The sequence below is a fragment of the Pagrus pagrus genome (assembly GCF_965226575.1).
Source record: "Pagrus pagrus genome assembly, chromosome: 15".
NCBI classification, from domain to species: Eukaryota; Metazoa; Chordata; class Actinopteri; order Spariformes; family Sparidae; genus Pagrus; species Pagrus pagrus.
This window is the reverse complement of record NC_140199.1, coordinates 9,582,965-9,604,721: the sequence shown is the minus strand read 5'-3', so window position 1 is coordinate 9,604,721 and position 21,757 is coordinate 9,582,965. Positions and strand designations below refer to the sequence as shown.

Below are 21,757 nucleotides of genomic sequence, written 5' to 3'. Positions count from 1 at the left end.
ATACTTTCCACCTGACTGACTGTGGAGAGTCAGAATAAGAGTCAGAGGATAAAACTAGTGGAGGTAGAATCACCTCAGGACTGTTTTTACTCACGCTGCACACAGATAAAAGATCAGGGGAAGCGTGTTCTGGAGGATAAAATCCATATGATTACATCAGTCGCTTTTCATAAATGCACTGAAATAAAATATGTATATGATATGGGATATAAGAGAAGGAATTTAAAATGAAAAGTTGAAGCCTGTTTTAGACATGTTGCATAAAACCTGTCTTCTAGCACTCTGCATATTTAATAAACTAACAAAAGCATTGATGGGTTGAAGATTAAAGATTTAGTTTACAATACATAGGAGAATATACCTTCACACAGAAGTCAGAGGGAAGCATATCAAAGATAAGAGTAAAACCTCTATAGTCCCAGAATAAAGATACCTGATTGACTTCCTACTACTCATACAAGAAAGTAGGACAATGGGAAAACCTCCAGATATACATCAACATCCACTAGATCCAGATTTGTATTTTTGATCCAAATATAATTCTACTCACTCATAGATATCAGCCACTTAGATTCACCTGCTTTTTTCATCAAGATCCATGCTTTATTCCCTGAGAAATTAACAAAGATGTTGGAAAACATCCAAGCTGGCAAAGTTAGAGGAAATGTGAGAAAAAAATCCTGGATCCGTCCCTTTATCCAGATCCTCACCAACAGCTAATGAGACCCATCCTCCATCCAAGTTTTATATAAATAAGTCCAGTAGTTTCTGTGTAATCATACTGACAACTCAACAAATGGACACAGGCAAAAACATAACCTCACTGGCAGAGGTAATAATGACTTATAAGACCATTTTACTTCTACAGACAAATGCAAAAATTGACTGTCATCTAAAATAAGACAAATTTAAAAGGAGTTTTTTCCCAAAAGTTAAACCAAAAGAAAGACAAAGAAAGAATTATGGCAAGATTACAAGGGCTTAAAAAAACTGCAGTACGATGAGAGGTGAAGAGTGCAGTACAAACACAGAAGCCAGGAGATATTAACACTGAGGGAGAACAGAGTCAACTACACTAACAGAGAGGTCGATGCAAAAGGGAGAGATCAAAATGTCTGATTAGGAAAAACAGATAGGAAGCACAGATTCAAGCATGTGTGGTCAAGGATTATATCAACCTAGAGCTGCTTAAGTTTTGACCCCGACAGTAACCTCACGGCTTTATTGTCAGATAGTATATGAACCCAACGCTTCCCATGAGACTCACTGTCTGCCTCGGCATTGACCACTGTGGAGCTCTGGAGACCTGCAGGCAGCTCAATGTCTCATGAATATTGATCCCATGCTCCAAACATGTAGACCCCCCACACCCGCCCCTCAGAGGAGGTTCAAGGGTCACCTGCGCTATTATTTTGAAGGATACACTTGAAATGTCCATTGATCTGTCAATTTAATGTGGATGTTAATGAATTCTCTAACATTCGCTTGTGTCTGTCTGTGTCTTTTACTGTAGCTTAAGGTCATAGACTCAGTTGATTAAAAACATTAAATAAATGTGTGAAATTTGGTTGATCGTTGTTAATCAACTCTGAACAGAAAAAAGTTATGTTATTATGTGATATTTAAAACTCAAATCCTTTGTCAGTTTTTATCCATTTTACTTGTTGGAGCTATCATCACTTTTCTCCTTGTCTCCAATCTAATTATTCTGTGCCCCCCCCAATGTGTCATCTGATATTTTAATTGCTTAAGAAGCCGGCACATCCCACGCAAACCCCTGTGAGGTTTTGTTTCTTATCCAAATTTCCACTCCGAAAACTGCTTTTCAGAAACTGCAAGTCACGTCTTGTGTCGTGATGTCTCGCCGTGGAAATATCACAGGAAGATAAAACAAATGCCATTATACTTGGAAATACGTGACAAACTAAACTGCTCGTGTTGTCTTCTTCCTTAGGAGGTGAGTGACGCAGACATCATGGAATTGGTTCACAGCTCTCTGGGGCGGATGACCATCATCCGTCAGATCTTCCCTTTGTGGAGAGACACCAACGTTCGCTGCATGAGGAACAATCATCGCATCTCCTCCCTGCTCTGTGACCCGCAGGAAGGCTATCTGCAGTCCCTGGAGGTAAACACCACTTAAAGATTCCCCGCTGAAATATCGGATTGTGTAAGTCCATCATGGCTCGCAATCATCTGATCTAAAGGACTATTTTGACGGACTGAATAGAGGGACTCAATGCACTGAAATATCACGGTGATAGGCGATCAATGGATACATAAGCCAGATATCTTTCGTTCCAGTAACTGCAGTAGTCTATGAAGAAAATCAAACCTCTGAACATTTCTTTAGAAAACCAGGATTGGCACAAGAAATTCATAGCGGGGAAGTGTTTGTCAGATACAAACATAACTTCTTACATATTTTACATTACATTTCAAACACAAAACTTTGTCTTTCATCCCAGGTTCTAAAAAAATAAAAATCTGCCTCAAAAAGCACAACATATAACAGATTTTGCAATCATCTAACCAGGCGAACTCATCATGTACTGAGCAATAAAATATCAAAGACCTAATGATTATTAGTTTATATTTTGACACAATGCAACATGCTCTGAATACAGAAACAAGACGAAAGCATGTTTTGTTTCACAGTGAAGGTTTTGACTTAAAATTCCAGTGTTCGAGTTTCGAATGGTCACCCTGTGTAGGCCTGAAAGGGGCCGAAAGAGGTCGGAAGCTTCCTCATTAACTGAAAACAGTGGCTTTGGTCATTTTTAATTCAGTCGGTCACAACATCGTGCACATTTTTCAAATCAGAAAAAAGTATCAAAACCTCCAAAGAATATTCTCAAACCGAGCTCCAAATGTTCATGCAACTGTTCAGTATGCTCCAACTCACTGTGAGCTACTTTCAGAGGAGAATCTGAGCCTTGAGCATGGTGAATGCACAACATGGAAATGATATGATGGATGAGGCTGTATTGAGTATTTGACTGGTGGCAAGGTTGTGTTTTTTTTCTTTCTAGCTTTTTTTTGTTTTTTTTTTATCCCTTTTGCTGCGAGTATTTATAGGGAGCGACTTTGTGCTTTAGAAACAAACCAGCATGTTTCATCCACTTTCTACAGCAGCAAACAGGAGTCTCACTTGTTATCGACTAGAGAGCAAAACCATAAAACAAGCATGCTGTGGTATTTTTTCACTCTGGGTACAGTAACCATGTGCTGCACGGCGTTATGAACATGATTCCTGCTTGATCACGCACATTTTTTACAGTTTAAGTAGCGAGTACAGCAAATCCATGCAGCTATGGTGAGGGGCAGTATGGATAAGCATCTGCCAAGTGCCACATGAAGGCAAATATTAACTGATTATGTATGCAACTGAATATAGATTAAGCTCCCTAGATAAGGTAATTATGAAGGACATGAATGTCCATGAATATAAATGACGTGAGCTCAACGTGACTGGGGAATAACTGGCAGAACAGAGTAGAATATTGTTTTTAAAGTAAATTAAAGCAAAATTGCTTTAAATTGTGAATCTACCCAACTTGTAGGTCCCTAAAACAATATATTATTTGATGATAAACTACTGAGATATCACAAGCTTAACAAAGGCTTCCATTGTGTGTAAAGTACAGTATGTCCTAATACAGATATGCTATCTATGATTTGTATTAAGGATTTGTCAACAAGGTGCCCAACCTTCGGCAATTTCAATATGACAATGGGGGGCAATAAAAGAAGATATGGCCTTCAGGAGCATCACAGTTTTGTTATCTATCCTATGCAAGGTCATGTTCTTCGTTGGGTCTTCAGATTAACCTTGCTCACCCTGTTTCTTCAATTCAATTCAATTCAAAAAACTTTATCTGTCCCTGGGGGTTAATTCAAGGTAGGCACGTGGAGCATTTGTACACAAAACAACATTTAACAGATATACAGCACAACACAGAACAGTAAGCTAGTTTCTTTAGTGAGTGTAACACACACTTTGTAATAGGGGGTCAGACCTTCTGGAGGAATAAACAACCCGAGTTACGTCAGATTCTGCTCTGATTCGGAGCCATTTACCAACGGAAGGAGAGCTCAGGGATTACGTACTTACAGGGATTATTAAAAATTGCATTTATCTTCACTCCCATTTATCAGTCTGACTGCAGCAGTGATCTGCGGAGGTGACCTCCATTGTCAGGCGACTGCTGACCGGAGCTGGAGAGTAAATGTACTTCACAACACGAGCAACATTACAGAGAGGAGCGGGGTGAAAGGGTATAACGTTTTTTTCACGTTATGTTTAGTCTCATTCTCATTCATCCTCACTCTATCCTGGAAGTTATAACGACAGGCAACCGAATAAAACACAACATTACCTCGAGTAAACTTTCTTTTCTAAGATTTCTCTGTACTTAAACATTCTAGGGAACATTTGGGATAATGTAAGAACACAACTCAACAAAATATATTAAAAAAAGTCTAGTCGTTCTTAAACATTTAATGTAGAATTCTTAAATATTAAATCTTTAAGAGCGCCCTCTTACACCTCTTTGACTTTTCTTTTGCTCAATCCATCTGGAGTGAAATGGCTGTGTTCCCCGTGGCGCTATTGAAATGTTCATTTTCTTTTTCATCCATACTCCGGACAGATGGCAAAACCATGTGGTGTGTGCACCGACAGTTCTCAATAATTCACATGAAAGAGGGTTAAATATCGGGTAATGGCAGTTTAAGCATTCATCAGAATAGTTAAACACTGCGGGTGATCAGCGCTTTTTTGTACTAATCCCTTTTTACAGCCCGTCAGCTGTGGTCTAACCTCAGATGTCCCGAGCTACCCTGCTTATGACTGAGTGACCTTGAGGGAAGTGGATTTGACTTATATGATGTCTTACAACTAAGAGGCTTGGACTGAAGTCTGAAGGTGTCATGAACTGAATGCCTGGAGTGGCAGCTACAACTGCTTCCATGGATCCTCTGCTGTGGAAGGATGTGACTTGACTTGACCCAGAGGACCTATCAAATCCACTGTCACACCAAGACAGGAGGCAGACATGAGTCCTGACAGGCTGCACTGCAATTGGAGGGACACAGTTGGACTTAAATGAACTAGAAATAGTTTTTGTTTTAGGACTTTCTCTTGATTTCAGATAATACCACTGTACTCTATCATCATTACCTTTTGCCAGCGTTCTGTTGGACATATTGCGCCTGCTGCAGATGGTGCAATCCGGTGATTGTTCAGCAGAAAGTGTAAACGTGTCCGAGCCAGAGCGAGGAGGCTGCTTGGTCTTCATCTCCACACCAGACGGCAGCCATGACATCGTCAGACAGAAGAGAAAACTGCTCACCAGTGCTTTCCGTTCTCTCTCCAAGCGAGGAGACAAGCTTTTACAGTATTCCCCGCTGAGAATGTCACCAGACTGAAAGACAAGTGCTGTGTGTCACAGCTTCATTCGCAAGGGTTCACAATGGCGCTGTGTGATATCTCTTGATGCCCAAAAAACTCTTTGTTCTATGTTGCACAGCATGAACAACAACAACAAAAATCCTGCAGTGCATTCATTAAAATTGCTCGTTCCCCCCTCTCAGGTGTCCAACCTCTACCTGTATGACAGCGTTTTGATGCTGGCCAACGCGTTCTATAGGAAACTGGAGGACAGGAAGTGGCACAGCATGGCAAGCCTTAACTGCATGAGGAAGTCCACCAAGCCATGGAACGGAGGATGGTCAATGCTCGACACCATCCAGAAGGTATTTGATTTCAAAGTTATAATGTATTAACCCTAAAAGGCATTGTTCTCGCTTTTGAAGCCTGTAGCTGCAAAAAGCATATTTAACTGTTGATAAGTGCAAAATTCACTGCTAATAAATACATAATAAGGTATGTATTCATCTTGGTAAAGTAACAAAAAGCTTAGCAAAGGATTAACAATGACATGGTAGGTAATTTAGTTAAACTAATAAGGCTTTTATTGATGTTCTTAATCAATCTATAAATTGTTAACAAGTATTAAGAAATGTCTCATAATCTAATAGTAAACATATTTATTAGCAATTGCCAACATAATAGTCTTTTCAATGTTACAAGCATCCTTTAAGGACTTAAAAGGGCCTAAATATATAATGATTACATGAAGTACAAACAATGCACTTCCAAGGATCTAATAGAAGCATTAGCAAGTGTAAAGTGGTTTATACAGTTAAAACAATCCTCAGAAGTGTCTGTTGAACTGCCTGCTGGAAACTCCCATCAGATTCAATTACAGCTATTTTTAAAATTGGAAGGAAGCTGCTTATTAAATGTGATCCCCGGTTTGGTTTCAGCGTGGATTTGTGGCTTTGATCTCTTTTATGCATGTGAAGCCCTCGCAATTCTCTCATTGAAATTTAGCTGCATATCCTGGAAAGTGGCTTGATTTTATCCATTTCAATCTGATAATGGAATTTTTTCATTGTTGCCGGGAGTCGCGCTGGTTTAATCTCAAGTGTGACATTATATGACCAAGCGGGGCATGAAGAATAACAAAGAAGTACTCTTCGCATAATATCGTTGTGTTGTTTTCATTCAAACCTAGCTGTGAACTTAGTTACATTGATCTGGTTCCTGTTAGAGTTTGTACTTGTTTCAAAAATGCACCAGAATGTTTCATGAAAGGTGATTTTATCTCACTAACCAAACACCATTTCTCGAACTTTTCTTTGATAACCTTGTAGTGGTACCTACAAGCCTGTTTGAATTGTTTGAGTGTATGATTAAAGGGATAAATAGCATAAATTATATGGTTTGATTAATGGAAAACAACGGTGAAAACCTCTCCTTGTTGATTATAGAGTGCAAAATTTCACAGTTCTGAAAAATGCTTTACAAAGGTTCAGCTCAGTTTAATTGGTTTTTAATTTATTTTTGTATATAGCATGCTTTAATACATACTCATTAGAGGAAAGTTAAATAAATCATGGCAAACATGTAATTTTACCCAATTGCGAAGAAGACGAAGATAATGTGCGAAGGAGCTGTACATACTAATTAATGTCTGTAGGCTACTTTCCACTGGCTACACCTACAGAACAGAAACAGCACTGTCAGTTCTGCCTCTCCTGCGTTGTGACATCTCATACATTAACTGCTGTCTGCTGGTTGTTGTTATTACAGGGACGGATTAGCGGCCTCACAGGACTCATGGACTTCCGCGCTGAAGGCTCCAATTCCCACGTACAGTTCGAGATTCTTGGAACCAGCTACAGCGAGACGTTTGGGAAAGATGTGAAACGGGTCAGTTCAGAATATTATATAAATATATATTTCTACTTGTCTTTAAAGGACACCTCATGGGAAAAAATTAATTAGTCAGTACTTTCTACAGTGGCTCACAGATTCAGTGCAAGTGGGTTATTTTTCCTCCTTTCTATATGTCAGAAATAACTACATAGCTGTGCCGTTCGTCGGTGTCATGTACGCCGCAGCATGGTTCCCCAACTCTCATTTCACAATGTTAATCAACTGTGCCCGGGTTCCAGTATCACCACAGGCTCATCAAAGAGAGCTTCTGCATAAACTTCGTTTTTGTTGGAGGATGCGATTTTGCACAGACTTACATAACTGTCCATTCTGTAGGTGTTGAGGAAACAGCAGGTACTGTGAAACCACTGATGAAAATAGCTTTTCCTTAGACGTTGTCTCAGTGCGACCACTTACTGCGTGAGAGAGAGAAATAAAAGTGAAGTTAAAGTTTTTCTCATTTTCTCAAGGCCCCCCTGCGACCTCTCAAGTTTAGATACTCAATTTCAGTCCTCGAAGACTGGCGTCCTGCAGGTTTCATTTCCTGTCTAATACTTATTATCTCCAGTACATACAAGTGTGGCTGATTTACTACCAGGAAGGTAGAAACACCTGCGGGATTCCACTTCAGCCACTTCAACGAGAAATCCTGAGGTACATTGGAATGACTCAAAAGGAACAAATACTGTATAGACAGGCTTCCAACTGCCTATTTTTATAGACCACTGGTTTTCAATCTTAATCCTCAGGAACCAGAGCCCTGCTGTGTTTTTTTTTCCTCCGTTTTCAGGTGTCAGTGAACGCAATTATCCTACTGGTAGGACTGAAAATCAGCTGTACTCTGACCCCTGAGAATGGGTCAGATCACGGGGCTCAGCACTTGATAGTGAGGTGTCAGGTATGAGGGTGCCCTCTACTGGAGTGCAATCTTTTCATTTTCACCACACCAGCCATGCTGGCCTGATCATTGTCATGTACTAAGAGTTAAAATAATTTTAAAAAAAAAGGTGTGTTCATGCTATTAACTATACTCACAGAACACACCACTTCCATGTTGCCTTTTACTGTTACTCATAGTATGTTTGATCTATGGTTACTTGTTGAACATTGGCATTTCACAAAACGCAGCCTACATGAGCTGACTGTGAAGAATTGTCTGATCTTTGAGTGTTGCAGAGCTGAAGTGAGAGATTAAAAGCATTATTTTTGCACTCTTCTCTTAGCTGTAATTTGTTTGTCGCCGTGGATGCCCTGATTCAGTCAGGGACTTCTTGCAGAATGAAGAGAAATCGACTTTCTGGGCAATCTATGTAGAGCAGGACTGACCAGAAGCGGTAATGAAGATTTAATCACCACTCAGCCTAACTGAAATCATGAAGCCAATTCATCATAATGTGGCCATTAGCATTAGCTAGGAAGAGGCACACTACACATAGTGCCATGTGTTTACAGACACACACACACACACACATACTGGAACATGCGTACACTCTCATGTCGACCAGCAGTCACACATTGAGACACAACGTGACGCACAAAAAGAGCAAAGCCTCAATGTACATTCACACACAAAAACGGACGCACAAAAAGAGCAAAGCCTCAATGTAGGTTCACACACCAACATGTATTGTACACGGTGTTATAGTTCTCAGACACTAAGAGCATGCAGCCAGGCGAACAGAGGACAGAGACCCACTAACATGTGGGCGCTTGTATCTCAAAATCATTAGAGGCAGAAGGGGACAGCAAGGCCAGATAATAGGATGCCAAATGCATTCAGTGCTCTTGTTCATTATCTGGCATGTCTATCTGTGTGTCTGCCCACTTCTTGGCAGAACCATTTAGTGTGAGGAAACAGACACAAATTCATACACCTCTCCTCTCTGTTCCTCTCTAATAGGATGTTTATATACGTTCAGCATGTTTCGGGTGCTCCAATTTATTGTGTAAAATTGGTGTTTACCATCTAGAAAGGACATGCTGGTTCATCTGCAATGTGCTGTCATGTCATGTTACTCTGTTTTTTCGAGTATAGTTTAACTGTGATTCCACGTGCTCCGCCGCCCGACCCACATCCACCCCTCAGAGTCATCCTCATTTCGTCCCCTTGTCTTCTCTCTCTTATCTTTCCTCCCATTTCATCTCCCATCCACTCTCATCTTCCCTAACCTTTTCTCCCCATTCTTCAGCCATGATTTCCTCCCTCTCCATCATCGTTTATCTGCATTCAGTCCATTTTCTCCCCAGCCTGATGGCTCTTAGATGAGGCGTCTTTCTGGTTAGAAACTGTAATGAAGACTGAAATACTATTTCCTGGATGGCTACTGTGAGTTTTCTCCACCATCCACTGCTGCTGCAGAGTGATCGATGCTGTTGTTGTTGTTGTTTTGCTTTCCCAGTTTGCTCTTATTGATGTGTCAGCTCGTCTCTAAGCAGATATTGCTAATGACTTCCAGCTTACACGAAGCTTTTCATAGAGAAAAGTCAGCTTATTTGAATGTAATTCTTCCTTCTAGCCAGGCGTCTTGCATGCATCATGCAGTAGTTATTCCTCCCTGTCCAGAGTAACAGTGCAGGCATTATTTTATTATTCAGAATCATGGTTTTGTAACATTTATGCTGTTCTGTGGCAAAAAACCCAATTATCCTAATATGATGTGTTTCCTTGATGTTGTGCATAATCTCTGAAAGAGGCAACTTCAGATATTCCTCATTTAATGAAAAACATTTTCATAAGATGATAAAATACAGTTTATAGTACCACTCAAATGCAGTATGGTGGGTTTTCTGAATACCCTAAACTGTGTTGGAAACAATGTGGCTCGGCCTGCTGAGACAAGTGGCTAGGCCATAAGCCACTGACAGAGTTAGAAGAATTTTTACAACGATATTGAGTATGACGCTTTAAATTTAAAGGTCCAGTGTGTAGGATTTAATGACATCTAGCGGTGATGTCGCGGATTGGAAGAAACGGAATACCCCTCCCCTCATCCTTCCCTTCCAAGCATGTATGAAAACCTACAGCGGCCACTAAAAAAGCAAAAAGAACATGAAAGGTCCTCCCTAGAGCCAGGGTTTGGTTTGTCCGTTCTTGACTACTGTAGAAACACGATGGTGCAACACGGTCCTTCTGCAGGTATAAAAAGCTAATTCTAAGCTAACAAAAACAAAAATGTTTCTACATTTCAGATGATTATACACTGTTACAAAATAAATATGAATATTTTATTGAATGGACCTGGACTGCAACAGCAGGGCCAGTCCTACGAACCCATTTGTCCCTGACTAACTGACTGAGTGAGTAATGAAGTCAGAGCATTGGTCCAGGCAGTCGCCTTGACCCAGCTGTTGCCACATCCAAAGAGTGTGGAAACTATTGTTCTTGCAACTGCATTTATATCCGTTTCTGACTAATACAGCATAATAATGTCATGTGATCTGCTACTAACTCTACATGTTAACTACAATTATTACCAAGACCACAACAAAAAATTGCACATAATCTTTTAATATCGAGAAATTCAAATCATTAACCCTACCAATGACTACCCCAGGAACAAATCCACATTTTCACACTTCGATCAGACCAGCCATATACTTTGACCTAGTCTTGTTCTATTTCTGCCAAAAGATCCTCCCAAATACACGCTGGGACCTTGAAGGAGCCTGGAATTTTTGTAGCTCATCACCAAACTTTTTTTTGTAGCCAAAATAGCTTAATTCATAATAACTCATCAGTCGCCTAAATCTTGCACGTCTGGTTGCTAGAGCCTTGCCAGATTTAAAGAATAACAAACCAGAATCAGAACAAGCACATCCATCCCATTCTGGTTGCCAACATTTGCCCAAAGCAAGTCAAAATACAGCCAACTGGAGCTGATTCCACTCGAAATCAGACCAAGTCCATGACCCAATAACCAAATCTGCCAAATCTGGCAGCCATGTACTGACCAGGGGCGGCTCACTATTGGTGCTCTGGTGCCCAGACAGAGCCAAGTGTGCTGACACTTGGATGCAATCGGCCACAAGGGTTGGATGATGTTGGATGACAGAATTTTCTTATTGGCCACTATCACCCCTTCCACCACTGACAGTTAATGTCTGTGGCAGTGCTGGCTGCCTTTGTTGGTTTGGTTGGTTAGGTTAAGACATGAGGAGTGAGAATGCTGAGGGGTAGCATAACAATATCGGATTAAGCCAATCAGAGGCAGAGTACGGTGGATCTTGCCAAGAAAACCAGTGGGATCCACAATGACATAGCGGTGGAGGTCCATGTGCCACAATGAATGTTGCATTTACCAAACGGTGGTCGTCTGTTGCTGATGCATTTGTCCTGTTGCTCAACCCCATTTCTCACAGAAGCAGAAATAGCATTAAATAGTCTCTAAAGGGTGCTTTTCTCTTGCCAACAATAGATCTGCAGGGGGTTGATAGGGCTGTTGATCAATGATTAATTTGCCAGGCAATGAGATTTCTAGCTTTTGGAGATGTGCTGGCTCCTATAGGGTTCTGAAACCTCCCCTGCTTGCTTGGATGTTTACCTGTGGGAAGATCAAAAGGAGAGTTCTGAGTAGGAGCCAGGAGTAATATTCATGCTAGTGTCACAAGCCAAAAGAGCCCACAAGAAAGCAGTATAATCATTACTGTATTTTACCAATTAACACCATAATGTAGCATTGGTACATTTGCACTAATTAGTTTTGCTGGATGTTTTTGCTTTCATTAGATAATTATCCATCTCTGAAGTGATAATTAGGTTTTTATATTCAGTTCCACAAACCACTGTAAGCAGCGCCAGACACCTGTTAATGTTGAAATTCATCAGTCGACAATCAACAACAATATGATCAACAAATTACTTAAAGCTCCGATAACCAAATCCAATTTAGCGGTGCCAGAAATGAAATTTAGACCGGCCAAGTTATTTTGCCACGGACAAGTAAATCACAGCAAGGTTATGTTTTTGCAAAATGATGACACTGATGTACAGTATGATGAAGTGTAATTGTGTGCAAATAGCCTTTTCTCAAAAGAGTATGCATTAAGAGGAAAGCATTAAACTAGCAGCAGCCACTTACCGTTGTTCCTACTGCCACATGAGCGAAAGCAGATCCCCTTGAGAGTTTCAAATAATTGGGCGAAAAGTGGATGATATTTCTCCACATCCCTTAATTTATTCCCTCTCATGTACTCCAGTTCATCATAAAAAACAATACAGACTAGATGTTACCAACCTTATAGGGACTCAGTTCATTGAAATGCACATCACCTACCTGCTCTTTGCTGCTCTCGCTTCATGAGGTGAAGTAAAAAGTCATTTTTTAGTTCATAAGTGGCCGTGATAAGTTGAAAGCAGAATTGGGAATGCACTTTTTTATATCACTGGCAAGAGTGCATCCTTCTCATTGTCAAATGTTCTCTTCGAGACTTTTTGAAGCCGCTGTATTCAATGAGTCTGCAGATTTCACTCTGCCCTTCTCGATCTCCTCCCACAGTAACACAGAGTGGATAGAGAATAACTCTGCCTGCAGTTTACCTGATATGAGTCTCTTCTCCAAGAAAACACGTTGTATTTAAAAGCTATGTATAGGAAATTTGGAGTAAACAAATGTGGGAATGAAAGAAAACAGGAAAAAATGTGATCGTTGAGTGTTTTCATTTTCACGGTACAGTTGTATTATTGCATTTTCCCCGAGTGATTTCATTTTGATAGAGAAATGAACTCTCTTCATCTCATTTCTTCTCCCCAATTTCCCCTTTCTCATTTGTCTTCCTCCTCGTCTCTTCTAAATTTCTCAGATTATTATTGTTTTACTCTCTTTTTCTGACAGAGTAAATTGAATCTAGCCTCGTGTTGCTTATCAGAGGTTAGAGTGACGGGCTGGCGCCATGTCGGCTTAGGCCCAGCTCATCTCTGGCATATCAGGACAGATAAGAGGTCTCTTGTCTTGACTAATTTAAATGGCCGGCTTATTTTTCGCTGTGTTTTCTGGTGATTGGAGATAACGCAACCGGCACCCTTCCAGCCTTTTCCTCTGGGTTGGAGGACACGAAGTGGAACATGAAAAAAATAAAAGGGCCTAGACCTCTGCCAAGGCCAATAGTTCACTCCTCTGTGTTATGCAAATCTGCAACTGTCACCACCATATATGTCTATTCAAACTATTAGAGGGTGTAGGATTAAGATGGATCTGTTGGCAGAAATGGAATATATTATTCGTAATTATGTTTAATCACCTGAAACTAAGAATGGTTGTGTTGTCACTGGCTTTAGACAGGGCCTTACGTGGTTTTAGTGGCCTCTGTAGGGCTTGGTGTGATAAGGGGCATTTAGTTGGTTGTAATCTCCACCCACACCCCTAGATGCCATTAAATCCTACACCCTGGATCATTGATATTATGTCAAAATAGAGCCCCTTTCACACATTCACTGTAACTCTGGCTTTATCCAGAGTTTACCCAGAGGAGCTGTATGTGTGAACACATACGTCTACATTATTTGCCCTGACTTTATCCTGCCAGCTCATATGTATCCATATTGCGGACACATCCACATACAGTACATGTAGTATTGATATCAAGGCAAATACAATCATTACGGAGCAGTGTGTGGCCTCCTATCTAGGCGCCGATGTCTCACCCATATCATACAGAGTATTTCCAATGTGTGCTGCAACGATCTCTTGTTGTGTGCTGCATGAGTGTACAACAAATGTGGACAATATCCCGATCTGATTCTTCTCTTCTTGGATACGTCTGGAGTTCATATTTGAGAGGGGCTTATGATCGTGCCTTTTCATCTCCGCTGTGCACTTATTACATTTCTGAAAACCAGAAAAGACTTTATTATCATGTGCATATGTATTAATTTCAAATGCTCAAACTAAAATAAAATCATTACCATGGCAGCTTCTTAGAAAAGGCAGTTGTAACAAAAACTGAGAATGAAAAGATTCTTGCTAAAAATTTCAATTTGCATGTAGAACAATTGTGGCAGTGGTGCAGTTGTGACGTTTGAAATCACTATCTGAACCCTACAGCTCCATAATGACTGCTTTTTGTCGGAAGTTTGTGCAACTACATGTGTCGCCTACCACAGAGGTTACTCGTACCAATGAATGTGGATTCATAATACTTCTAAAAATGGAGATATTTGTCCTGACTACTATCTACTGAATTCTGAGATGTATGGCATTTGTTCTGTCAAGGCTAAATGCCTTATCTCACAATGTTAATGACAGTGAAAAATAAATCTTGGATCCACTCCAAAATTTAATGGCTTCTCCCTTCGCCCATGCTACACCTTTTTTCCGCCAAGTTAAATGAAAATGGGACAGTAGTTTCTTGGCAATCCTGCTGAAATCAGACAATCAAACCAAACCGAAAACATGACCTCCTTGGCTGAGGCAATTATTATAAACATGAAAAATAAACATGTAGTGTATTCAGTCGTATAAACACAATATGATCACCTATGCAGGCAGATTTATTGAAAACGTATGCATTACATTTAGTGAGAGTGCAGTAGACTGTGACATATTCCTCACACGGGCGTGCTGCTCAGTCTTGTCAATCCACTCAGTGAGCCACACAAAGGACTGTGGGTCAATATGAAGCTCGGTAGCATGATGGGCTTGTCGATACATAAGCACCTGTCGGACTGCAGGGGAAAGGGACAAGCAGAGTAGCAGAAACCAGCTCAAACTACGGCTCCACGTCCAGAATGATAAAGTTTCATGAAAGAGATCCGATGGCTTTCTATAAGATTTTTAGGAGCTACTATAATTGAGACAGTTATGGCGCTATGAATCCAGGGCTATTTAACTTCCATCCCTTTGTCGTTTTCAAGTGGTCATTGGCATTTAGTCAGCCCCATTACAGATGATTATTTTGCGGTATTGAGCATCATAAGCGTTAACTGAATAGCGGTCCTGTTATTGGTGTGACTTTTTAAACGGGATATTCCAAAATCTCATTAGTTCGACGTTATCCATTGTGCCTGTAGGATAAAAAAAAAAACATACATCTCATGTTATAGAAGGAAACAGCTTGGAGGTTTTGATCTCACCTTCAGTAGGTACGCTCCTGGTGGCTGATTGCCATGCATATTTATAGGGAGACTATCTTAAACTTAAATCCTCAATGAGCTGACACATCAAAGAAATAAGCTTGGAAAGTCTTTTTTTGAAGAGATTTGGCATCATGCAACAAAAGTCAGTTTCTCTTTCATGTATCATATCGCATATTTTTTATATAATTCACCCCTCCTGAGCAGAGGGATGCATCCCGCGCCTGCGTCATGTCCTTGAAAATCTCACATCACATGTTGTGGTATGATTTTTCTCAGAGGAAGATACCTGTGTAATGTGTTAACACTTAAGGCAATTATTCATTCACAAATGACATTTTCAAAGCTGATCATCAAATACACGGTATGTGCAACGACGCGTGCCTCGTTCATATGCAGGCGGTGTGGCTCTGCTGTATGTATTGTTTGTGACCTTCCCGGTGGCGTGTTGGTGTGCAAAGCTCTGTGAAGTAGAAGTGTTCCTCTTTAGTGTTCTTCAGTTTACAGAGCAGAGATTGCTCAGTGTTTTTCCACCGAGGACGAAGCTGCTCATGGAGAAAATAGTCCCCTGTGAAGCAGGCAACGCAGACTGACATTTTGCCCCTACACACACACAGACACACATACACACAGGCTGGACACGGTCGCACACATCAGCATACACAGATGAACAACTAGACTAGCTATTACAATTAGGTTGCGCAGTGCTTGCCTAAGGAATCATACTCATTATGCACATATGGCTCAAGATCCACTGTCACATCAACAAAACATCTTATTTCACATTTTTCTGAGCAAATTGCAGTGCAGCAAAAACGTGAATAAATACTGCACAGCCCTATATTATATTTACAATGAACAGCTTCAAGAACAACTGATTCCCATATCGTTGACATGCACACAGCGATGAGATAAAGGAAGCATATTTCATGAGTGACATCCCGCATGGGGAAAAAACTGTTTATATACACCCACACAAGCTGGCAGGTTATAAACATGATTCACCAGCAGTCTGCAGTGAAGCTATACATAGCAATTCGGTGTAACTTATAAGACCGAGAGAGTATTTGGAGGGGTTACAGGCTCTGCAGAGGGTTTGTGAATAACAAAATATTTAATATATTCTTCTGAAGTTTTTGTAACCTTCTTTCATTGCCTCACACACTTCTGTTACATTCACAGTTGAAAGCCTTTTGTTGGTGCCTTTGTGTATCTGTAGTAATTGTTGTTTTCGCCTAATCATTTGCCCCCGCGAATGGTGTCGGCGACAGAGATTTATGTTTGTTCATTTTGTTTTACGCATCAATCCCTGCTGATAGCCAAATGGAACATCATGTGAATACAAAATCTTGCTTTTTAAAAAACGTAAAGGACATTATGCTGAGTGTTTTGGCTCTGATATTTCCAGGCCCAAGCCCAACTACCCGTGTCCAATCAAGTAAAAGAGCAAAGGAGCCTCAATATTTCATGAAACTCTAGTTCAAAGTTAAGTGCAGGACTTGTGATGAAATCTTGAAGCTTAAAAATATCTCTACTCCTGTTCACAGTTTTGATCTCTGGTTCCTTTTTTTTTTTCGAGTTGATAGTGAATGAAATGTCCAGATCCATCTTCTCGAGGGCCAACAGTCTTTCAACATTTTGTATAAACCTTCCCTCACTGATGAAAGGGAGTCATATAAGCTGCCCATTAGGATTCAGCAGGATGTAATTGTGCCAGGATGAGACATGCGTGCCTCTCCTAGTCAGAAATAACCCAGTTTAACTCATGTTCTGAGTGCTTCGCAGAATTTGCATGTATACAAATAGTTTTGCAAAGTTTTCAAAAACATTTAATACATGGTTGTATTTAAAAATATATTTTATCTGAAGTGATCTGAATTTAATAGAAATGGTAGCAAAATAATGTGATACATCCTGTTAATCAGAAGACACAAGTAATCTAATAAAACTAAAGAAAAAAATGCTATTTTCATACCTTGTAAAAGCTGACTGCTAATCCCGGTGTGTGAGGAGTGCAGCGTGTTTCTGTGGGAAAGTATCTCGAGGTGCAGACTGAGGTGTGCGGTGGCCAGAAGAGCCTGTTGTTTGGCCTTGGGCCACCATTCTTGTCCTGTCAGCCCAAATCTCATAGACCACTCCAAACAATGTGTCAGGTCCTCGAGAATCCTTGTCCGGCTCGCAGCGCTGATTAAGAATTGAACAAACATCAGCCTCACAACCTGAGACATAGCTCAAAAAGTTGACAGTGTGGAATGAGACTTTTAAAGATGAGAGAAACAAACTCAAACTGATGCGCAACATGTATGAAATTTTGTCTGTGTGTTTGTTTTTTATTCAATTTTTACATGAGCAGTCCTAATTATTTAATGACATACTTGTGTTCCTTCCTCTTCTTTGTGCATCCATCATCATCGTCATCATCATTATTCTCATCAGCCTTCATCACCATCTCCACCTCCATCTGTATGATTACTGGTAAAGTATCCTGTAGATCGCTTGTGTGACAATGCATTGCTTGATTAGAGGCTCCAAATAGTGTGCTAGTTGAAGATGCTTGTTGTCTTGGTAACCAGCTCAGGCGTTGATGTAAATATTGGCTACTCAGCGTTGAGTGTAGCTCACTCATTTGGTGGTCCTTCTACACTGTATTCATAGTTTATCGGTGATAGAAGTATTGATGAGGTGTTTGGCACCTGTTCCATTTCTCCATTGTATCTATTTTCCTCATGTATATGATTTTTCTTTCTCCTCATTAGCTGGCGTCTTGGGACTCCACTCGTGGTTTGAATGGTAGCCTGAGGGAGAATCGGATAGAGAGCGGGATGCAGGGGGTGACGCTGAAGATTGTAACATTACTGGTAAGTTGTGGGAGTACACTGAATCTATTAACACATGACCCGAGTAGGCAAATATCTAAGAAAGAAAGCAAACACCACGGTGTAGAGGCAAACACATCAACACAGATAATGAGGTTGTTCTTCACACCCACAGATTAAGTGATTGTTTCTCTGTGAAATACACAAATAGAGTACTGTACATTCTCATCTTAAAAGAAAAACAAACTACTTTTGATTAATGCTACTTTGCCTGGCTTTATCCAGCCTATCCAGTGTGTTGAATATGCAACCACGCCGATAGATGCCACTTAATCCTTCACAAAGGTTTTTTTAAGGTTTTTATATCATTCTGTAGCTTCTCATTAGTGTTCCTTATATATTCAAATTGTAACATCATAAATTATGGTCAAGGTGCCAGTGTTTTAGCTTTAAAATGCAATTTTTCCCAGTCTGCGTGAAGGTGCGTGATGAACTGAAGACAGGCTTGTCTTGAGCAGTGGTGAAAGGAGCAGCTGTACATACTCCCTGCAGTGTTATGCATTTCCTACAAATTCTCCACAAATGTTTTAACCTTTATTTAGTCAGCGAAGTTTCACTTTTCAGGAATGCTCTGGTCACAGTCACCTCGTCACACACATTCATGGAAGCTGCCTGGTACAATCGCAGTCTGGTCACAGAGCAGCTCCACAGTAGAAGTTGAGGTTAAAGGCCTTGCTCAAGGGCACCTCAGTGGTGGTTATGAGGGAGAGGCAAGAGCTGCCTTTCACTTTCCCCATCGAGATTTATCCTGCTGGTCTGGATTGAACCAGTGGCCCTCCGGTCCCAAGGTCGCTCCGCTGACCTTAAGGTCCCCCCACTGCCCCACAAAAAGTCCCCCGGCTATTTCAAAATGTTTTCACCCGCACTAACGTAACCAAAGTCTCTTTTATATCGTCCATGACTGAAATGACTCCTGAAAACGCTGAAAGCCAACGCAATCACACAGTGAAATAAAGCAGAAAGTACAAAGAGGGACACAGGAGGGAAACTAAACCTCAGACCACAGGGATTCAAAATTACAGAGAGCTGAACACACAGTGACTTTTAGAAAAATGCCTTTCTCTTTGGGCTAGACAATCGCAAAACACACGATTAAGCTGGCAATGAAAAAGCCAAGTGTGGCGCGGTTTGCCTTGCAAAAGTGCAAGCGGAAAAAAGACCCACTAGACCTCTTCTGATACATTTTACACGGTTTGGTCACGCTCACATGGAAGAGGGAATGTTAAGTCTTCTCCATCCAGGCCAGTGAATCTAAAGCAGGAGGCTGGTAAAAATCATCCTACATTGCAGCAGCTGTTCTTCAGGGAACTTCACCAATTCCAGCAACTGAAGTCTCTCCCTTCTCCTCCCCCCCGCTTCATTTTTCTTCTTCTCCACACATGATTTACCTGCACCATATTTATTCACACAAGTTCTGCTCAGCTGTCCCCTGGCAGTGTCACTTAATCAAGTCATTTGCTTCTGCCCACTTTGCCACCCCTCTCTCTCTCTTCCCTGTCCTGCTTCCAGTCTTCTTCAGCTCTCTTAACTCCTCCTTCACCCATTTAATTCTGCCCTGACACTTCCAGCCCATAAAGAAGAACCACGGTGGAGAGCAATAAATTCAAAATGGCAATTTCAACGGTGATGAACCATAGCAGTTGCCATCAAGCCATGTGTTACAGGTCAACAGCTGCTGAGGAAACTATTTTATTAAGATGAAGTTTAGCTTGGATCACCTTAGAAGCTCTTCATAAAGGTGTCAACCCAAAGTTCTTATGATGACTGAATGTGTCCTCGCCTCGGTCGCCAAACTGGCCCAGAGGAGATTATAGTGCATCTTGATAAATGACATGCCTGTGATTAAGTACACATACTCTACTCTTTTCCAGTTTGAGGAGAGTTCGAGGATAAATTGCAGGCTTAGGGATGAAATCCACACACATTCACATTTCTCTGCATTATCACCGTCAGTGATGTCGTGTCTTGAAACTCCTTTCACCAGTTGTACAATGTTCATTCAAACAGGAAGAGCCTTTTGTGATGGTGGCAGAGAATATTCTGGGCCAACCCAAGAGATACAAAGGTTTCTCGATTGATGTCCTGGACGCACTGGCCAAGATCCTGGGCTTCAAGTATGACATATACCAAGTTGGAGATGGGAAATACGGCTCAGCGCTCCCTAATGGATCCTGGAATGGCATGATTGGAGAACTCATTGGCAAGGTTGGTGTGTTTGCGTTTTTATCTCAGTCGATCAATGTCCAGATTTCACTCCAAATCATTTTTTCTGGGAGTCAGGCCACATTGTCTTGTTTTGAAATTGGAGCCCAATTATAAGGCTCAGTAAAGTGGAAAAGATTAGAAAAACAGTGTATGGGCCAACACCCTCTATCTGCAAATCAGTTTTCTCCAGTGAATGATATCAAAGATTGATTGAACTGGGTCAGTTTTTCGGCTTTTTGGAGGGACACTGATAAAGTTTTGAGAACTTTACAAAAGCCATAATGATGGCCCATGTTTCTGTTGATGTTTTGATTTCTGTAAGGCACATGCACTCTCGCCCTGCAATCTTGACACTTACAAGAGAGAGCAGTGCAGTTGAAAAATGACAGATTACAATGTGGTGCTAAAAACAGCAATCCCAGTATGATTACTCCCTCTAGTTCCTGCACGGGCTCACTAAAATGTCTGTAAGCGACTGATGTTTTCTCTTAGAAAGAAATAGACTTTGCAACTTGTGAAACAAAAGTTATGTTTGCTCAGTGAAACCATATTACATTTATTGATGGCTGATCACCAGTTTTTCTACATAAAATAGCAAGATAATGATACTGACTCATTTTTATTTATTAGCACGAAAGCGCTCCTGGATTCGAACCCCCACGAAGACCTAATGATCTCCCGTGTTGCATCAAAGTCAAGAGAGTTGTGGGTGGACGACAGAATAGTTACATAGGGCCATGCAAAGTTTGGTCTAATAATTTTGAAAGATCATTATGTCAGAAAATCAGTGTAAAATCAGTATTTCCTCCTGCTGAGAGCATGAAGGTGCACATGGAAATTATCTGTCTGAGTAGAGTAAAAAGTATTACCAAAAGTTTCTTGGAGATCAAATACACTGGATTCTCTTTAAACGTCAAACAACATCCTGAAACGCATTTTGTTGTTTTAAAAAGTTTCTCAAGCTAAAAAAATTTGACTCTCTATCCACAGCGAGCTGATTTGGCCATATCAGCCATCACTATCACACCGGAGCGCGAGAGTGTGGTGGATTTCAGCAAGCGCTACCTGGACTATTCAGTGGGAATCCTGATGCGCAAGTCCGAGGAGAAGATCAACATTTTCTCATTGTTGGCACCATTTGACCTGGCAGTGTGGGCGTGCATTGCTGCAGCCATCCCGGTTGTGGGCATCATGATCTTCCTGCTCAGGCGCATCCAGGCAGTGCGCTGCCAGAACAATACAGGAGGGCATCCACCACCTACTGTCTCCACTTCGCTTCAGAGTGCCATCTGGATCGTCTATGGTGCTTTTGTGCAACAAGGT

The 21,757-nt window shown here is 40.9% G+C and overlaps 1 protein-coding gene across 4 annotated transcripts in view; it reads left to right on the top strand.

Moving 5' to 3' along the window:
• Positions 1-21,757, top strand: part of grid1a (glutamate receptor, ionotropic, delta 1a) — a 245,317-nt gene that overhangs the window by 204,241 nt on the left and 19,319 nt on the right. For all 4 annotated transcript variants that reach the window (XM_084375778.1, XM_084375779.1, XM_084375780.1 and 1 more), the window contains exons 6-11: positions 1,955-2,128; positions 5,596-5,757; positions 7,160-7,279; positions 18,110-18,211; positions 20,237-20,434; positions 21,425-21,755. In XM_084375778.1, coding sequence (XP_084231904.1) covers positions 1,955-2,128; positions 5,596-5,757; positions 7,160-7,279; positions 18,110-18,211; positions 20,237-20,434; positions 21,425-21,755 — 1,087 coding nt within the window. The remainder of the gene's footprint in view (positions 1-1,954; positions 2,129-5,595; positions 5,758-7,159; positions 7,280-18,109; positions 18,212-20,236; positions 20,435-21,424; positions 21,756-21,757) is intronic.